Source organism: Elephantulus edwardii, unplaced genomic scaffold (genome assembly GCF_000299155.1).
Source record: "Elephantulus edwardii isolate Elephantulus edwardi_28Jun2011 unplaced genomic scaffold, EleEdw1.0 scaffold00002, whole genome shotgun sequence".
Classification (NCBI taxonomy): Eukaryota; Metazoa; Chordata; class Mammalia; order Macroscelidea; family Macroscelididae; genus Elephantulus; species Elephantulus edwardii.
Window position 1 is genome coordinate 25,337,145 of NW_006399752.1, and position 6,575 is coordinate 25,343,719.

General features: G+C 40.7%; 1 protein-coding gene across 1 annotated transcript in view; it reads right to left on the bottom strand.

The window, feature by feature from the left end:
* The window catches only part of KIAA1919 (KIAA1919 ortholog), a 19,522-nt gene extending 16,383 nt beyond the window's left edge, over positions 1-3,139 (bottom strand). Inside the window, exon 1 of the mRNA XM_006879156.1 lies at positions 2,974-3,139. Coding sequence (XP_006879218.1) covers positions 2,974-3,139 — 166 coding nt within the window. The remainder of the gene's footprint in view (positions 1-2,973) is intronic.
* Between the last annotated feature and the right edge of the window lie 3,436 nt (positions 3,140-6,575).

Here is a 6,575-nt window from a genome sequence, read left to right on the forward strand (position 1 = left end):
TAAGGAACTCATGAATTATTATACAAAATGGGTGACCCTGGAGGATGTTATGCTGGGTGAAATATCTCAGTCACAAAAGGACAAATACTGCATAATGCCACTGTTGTAAAGTGGGACTAACATCGAAGTTGGGGGGAAATTAAGAAAAGTGGGGATAAGTAATGTATACTGTATTAAAACAGATGAGGGAGAGAATTGTTTAAATGGGATATGTTGTTGTTGTTGTTATGTACCGTCAAGTCGCTTGCAACTCATAGTGACCCTATGTACCACAGCCCTAAACCCTGCTCTGTGCTGGGCCAATCTCGATGTCTCTGACACACCCACCCCAATTACTCCAGTCACTGAATCAATCCACCGCATAGAGGGCCTTCCCCTCCTGCACTGTCCTTCCACCCTCCCAAGCATGATGCCCCTCTTCAAGTACTGGTCCCTCCTTACTACATGTCCAAAGTATATCAGACGAAGCCTCAGAATCCTTGCCTCCATGGAACAGCCCAGTTTAACCCTCTCTCCAGGATGAAACTGTTTTCTTAGCAGGCCATGGTACATTCAATACTCCTCTCCAGCACCGCAGCTCAAAGCATCAATTCTCCTTCTATCCTCCCTAGTCACTGTCCAACTCTCTGACACATAACAACTGATCACAAAGACCATGGCCTGTATTAGGCGCACCTTAGTCTCCAAAGTGACACCACTGCTCTTCAGTACTTTGAGAGGTCCCTAATAGCAGACTTTCCCATGGCAATACGTCTTTTTATTTCCTGGCTGCTGGTGCCAAGAGTGTTGATTGTGGAGCCAAACAAACTAAAATTGTGAACAATCTCAATCTCTTCACTATCTATCGTGATGCTGCCAACTGGTCCAGTGGTGAGAATCTTTGTCTTCTTGACATTGAGCCTCAATCCATATTGAAGGCTGCAGTCCTTGATTCTCTGCAGCAAGTACTTCAGGTCCTCCTCAGTTTCAGCAAGCAGGTTTGTGTCAGCTGCATAATGCAGATTGCTGATGGATCTTTCACCAATCCTGATGCCACACTTCACCTTACAGAGCCCAGCCTCCTGGATAATCTGTTCTGCACACAGGTTGAAAAGGTATGGAGACAGGACACATCCCTGGCATACACCCTTCCCTTCTGAACCATGCAGTGTTTCCTTGCTCTGTTCTGACAACAGCCTCCTGGTCCAAAGTATAGGTTTTGCATTAGCACGATCAAGTGTCCTGGGATTCCCATTCTTCTCACAGACAGCCACAGTTTGTTATGATCCACACAGTCAAATGCCTTTGCATAATCAATGAAACACATATAGATATTACTCTGATATTCCCTGCTTTCAGCTAAGATCCATCTAACATCAGCTACAATATCCCTAGTACCACGACCCCTTCTAAACCCAGCCTGGACTTCTGGCAGTTCTCTGCTGATGTGCTGTTCCAGTCGTTGTTGGATAATCTTCAGCAGAATCTTGCTTGCATGTGAAATCAGTGAGAATGTTCTGTAGTTTCCACATTCTGTTGGGTCACCCTTCTTTGGAATGGGAAAAAATATAGATCTCTTCCAGTCAGTTGGCTAAGAGGTTGTTATCCAGATTTCTGGGGACAACTTTGTGAGCACATCCAGGGCAGCATCTGTTAGTTGAAATATGTCAACTGGTAAACCATCTATTCCTGAGGCCTTATTTTTTGCTATTTTCTTCAAAGCAACTATATGATTAGGTATTATTGTCGTGACAAGAGTCCAGAATGAAAGCTGCATAGTGGAGTGGACTGGGGGTGGGGTGGACTATATAACAATGAAAGTTTGTTTTTTTTTAACTTTTCAAAGAGAAAAGTGAACTGGGGGAGGGGTGGGTAGAGAGGAAAGAGTGTAACAATGAATGAATGGAAATCCAAAGTCTGTATATTTTCATTAAAATTATTTAAAGGAGGGGAAAATTGTGATTGTAACAAAAGTTTACAGAAAAGTTGGATTTTCATATACACATGGTTGAACATTTTGCTCCCTATTTTCCCCAGTTAACTTATTTTTTAAAAAAAGCATTCATTGGTGCATAATTTCCTCTTCTTCCTTCAGTTTACTTTGCTATGTACCTCTCATTTAGGGCTGTTGTCATACAAATAATACCTAATCATATATTCCTTTTAAAGAGTTCTTCCCCTCTCTGTTCCATTGCAGTGTTCATTATTTATCCCCTCCTTTCTTAATTATCCCCCAACATCCATGTCAGCCCTGTTTTATAGCAGTGGTATTATACAGTATTTATAATTTTGTGACTGAGATATTTTACTCAGCATAATGTCCTAGAGAGTCACTCATATTATGTAATATTTTATGAGTTCTTTTAGCAGTCCATTGTTGAATATACCACAGTTTTTCTACGCATTATTTGTTGCTGAGCACTTGGGTTGCTTCCATCTCTTTGCTATTGTGAATAATACAGCAATAAACATGGGTGTGTATACATCTGTTTGAGTGGAAGCTCTAATTTCTTTAGGGTATATTCCTAATAGTGGAATTGCTGGATCAAATGGCATCTCTATTTACAACTCTCTGAGAAAACACCAGATCGCCTTCCATAATGATTGTACCACTCTTGAATGATTTGTTCAGCATACAGACTGAGTAAGTACAAAGAAAAGATACACCCTTGATGCCTATGTTTCCTAATTTTAAACCATGTAGTGTTCCTTTGTTCAAACAATAGCTTCTTGGTTTAGGCACAGATTTCACAAGAACACAATTAATGTTCTGGGATTCCCATTTTCTCAATGTTAGTTATAATCTGTTGTGATCTATACAGACAAAGTTTTTGCTAAAGACTCATTATAAAGTATATTTGACTTTAGTGCAACAGTTTTAGGATTTTCAATTTATGTAAATTATCAATAATTTCACATAATATTTTCCATATTTTAGGACAAACTAAAAACTTGATGAAATTCACAAAGAAGCTGAAATAAGCATTTACTTACCAAGAAGTAAAAAATGATTCATGCAGTCAAAAAGAATTCCACCAACAATAGAACCACTCAAATATCCAAAGGCACGTCCCACAAAAATCAGAGAAAGACTGCTGATGTTGCTGTTCACATTTGTAGCTAAGTCTTGAAATGTGGGTCCCAGTATGGCAATACTCATTCCCTAGGATTTGTAAAGGAAAAAAGTTTTATTTACCAATACTAAAATGGTGTCTGTGCTGTAGCTTTTCCACTACTGTGGTGTAAAGGTTTTATTGTTCAAAATGGATTTTCTAGACATTAACTTTTTTATTTTGTGACAAAGTATTTATTGTATTAAGGAGACAGAATCAGGGTGGGATACAAGTCCTACCCTACTAGAGGCTTATATGAACTCATTGAAACTCAATGTGTGTACTCATTTGGGATGCTCATTCTCCCGGGACACAGCATCCAGCTGCATGGCAAATAATATACAGGATCTTGGCCCATCAACCACCAGCCTGAAACACCCACAGTTGCTTGAGGCATTTCCCTGATGAATTTGAGTTTCTGTGAGACCTCAGAACCCAAGGGACCTAGAGGAGTTGGCGAACTGAAGTAAGGAGGAATAGCTAATGTGGGAAATCATGGAATAATATAGCAGATCAAACATTCGGGACATTGTTGACTCTTCTGCCTTTTAGTAACTAACTAATTGTTGGCTGCCGTCAAGCAGAGTACATCTCAAAGTGACCCTATGAACAAAAGACCTGAAGTCTTTCAATAATTACTGTCGCTTCTCAAAGTTTATAGGGTTTCCAGAGGCATGTTGTTTAGGAAATGGATGACATTCCTGCTTCCAAATCTGTCTTAAACTAGGAGCTCCACCAAACACTGTCCACCATGGGCAAGCATTATGGAATTTGACACCCCAATGGCACAAGGTTCAACTTCACAACAATCCCAGGTTTCCTCAGCACACATATTGAGTGCTATACAACATAGAAGATTATTCCTCCAAAATATAGTAACATGTGACTCTTACATATAAAGGCCCAGATGAGGTATTGTTGACTCTATATAAAAGGCTTAAATAAAAAATAAAAAACAACTAATATGTTGTTGTTGTTGTTGTTATGTGCCATCATCAACCCACGGCAGCTCTGAACCATTCCCTGTCCTGAGCCAGTCGCACTAATTCCGATACACACACCCCAATCCCTACTGTCCAAGTTACTAAAACTAATTAGTCTGTTACTAGAACAAACAGGTTTGTCCTGGAGAAGGTGAAGCTGGAATGCTCCTTGGAGTCAAGGATTCTGAAGCTTCATTTGACATATTTTAGGCAAGTTGCAAGGAGGGACTGGTCCTTGGAGAGGGACATCATGTTTGGCAGAGTGGAGGGGAAGCGAAGGAGAGGATGACCTTCAATGAGATGGAGCAATTCTGTGACTAGAGTGGTGGAAATGAGTGTGTTTGAGATGGCTAGGTTGGCACAGGATAGAATGACATTTAGGGCTATTGTACATAGGGTCATTATGAGTCACAAGCAACTCAATGGCACATAACAACAACAACAACTAATCCTAGCCAGATGGACTGTAAATGAAACTAAAACATGAAAAGGAGTGAAGAGAGTAGATTAAGTCCTTCTGTCAGGGGTAAAATTCACTTATTAAAACCCACTCATTGCTACTTAAACAGAAATGACTCATAGCTGACCCTTGAGTGGGTTTACAGAAGCTATAAATCTCATGGGATGAGACTTAAACTTTCTCATATAGAGCAATCAGTGGATTCGAACTGTTATGCATCAGAGAGTTGGACAATGACCAAGGAGGATAGAAGGAGAATTGATGCCTTTGATATGTGGTGCTGGAGAAGAGTATTGAGAATACCATGGACTGCTAGGAAAACAAACAGATTTGTCCTGGAACGGGTTAAACCAGGTGGCTCCTTGGAGACAAGGATTCTGAGGCTCCATCTAACATACTTTGGACATGTTGTGAGGAGAGACCGGTCCTTAGAGAGGGATATCATGCTTGGGAGGGTGGAGGGACGGCGCAGGAGAGGAAGGCCCTCTATGAGGTGGATTGATTCAGTGACTGGGATAATTGGGATGGGAGTGTCGGAGAAAGTGCGATTGGCACAGGACAGAGCGGAGTTTAGGGCTGTAGTACAGAGGGTCGCTATGAGTCGCAAGCGACTCGACGGCACATAACAACAAACAACAACATCCCTTCCTGGCTTTTGAGTTTCATCCCTGGACTAATACTGCCATTGTGATCTCCTATGGTTGATTGTTTTGAGAAGTTCTTTCCTCCCTAGTGTTTCAGATTACCTTATGTGTCTTGTTTTTCTGGATGTTGAGTCATAGAGACGATTTTAGTTCCAGGACTGACTAAAGGCCATAGCCTCAGGCGTTCCACCAACTTCCATCAGACTGGTAGCCTAGCCTGGTCTTTTTTATGACTTTTGCCTCACATCTTCCTCCCACTTTATCAGAAATATTGCATTGTGATAACTTTCAAAGGAGTCTGAGTGGTAGCAGAGCACCATCTGTCTTCTTGCCCCAGGGTAATACTGAAGCTTATGTGGCCCATCGTTTTTTTTAAATTGAGATTTTAATGAAAGATTATAGAGAACTTGGATTTCCATTCATTCATTGTTGCACATTTTCCTTCCTGCCCACTCTGCCCACCCCCCCAGTTCGCTTTTCTCTTTGAGAAGAAGAAAAAAAAATTCTTTCCTTGCTATACAATCTCCTCCCCCCAGTCCACTTTACTATGCAGCTTGTACTCTGGACTCTTGTCATGCAAATAATATCTAATCATATATCCCTTTTAAACAGTTCTCTCTCTCATCAGTTTTAATGCAATGTACATTATTTATCCCCTCTTTTCTTAATTTTCCCCCCAAAACCAATGTCAGTCCTGTTTTATAACAGTGGCAGTAAGCAGTATTTGTCCTTTTGTGATTGAGATATTTCATTCAACATAATGTCCTCTATGGTCACCCGTTTTGTGTAATATTTCATTAGTTCCTTGTTTTTCAATGCTCTGTAGTATTCCACTGTGTGAATTTACCACCATTCCTCTATCCATTCATTTGTTGATGGACACTTGGGTTGTTTCCAACTCTTTGCTATTGTGAACAAAGCAGCAATAAGCATGGGTGCATATATCTGCTTGGGTGGCAGTTATGATTTCTTTGGGTATATTCCCAATAGTGGAATTGCTGGGTCAAATGGTATTTCTATTTCCAACTTTTTGAGAAAGCGCCATACTGCCTTTCAGAGTGGTTGCACCATTTTACACTCCTACCAACAGTGAATAAGAGTTCCAGTTTGTCCACACCTCACCAGCATTTGTTGTTTGCCGCTCTGTTGAATTTTGCTATTCTTACTGGAGTGAGATAATATCTCATAGTTGTTTGGGGTCTATCTATCCTTTACACTAAAACACTTATTTTTTTTCCACTTGTCTTTGCCCTGAAGAGGGAGAGGCCAATCATTGCATCTCAGATGGCCATTCTTCAGGTTTTACTCACCAAAGCAGGTTAGCACTGCCTTTGTAAACTGTGCTGTCCCAGTGACATTGTGCTCTCCTGTGACTATAGTCTTCAGCTCCCACACC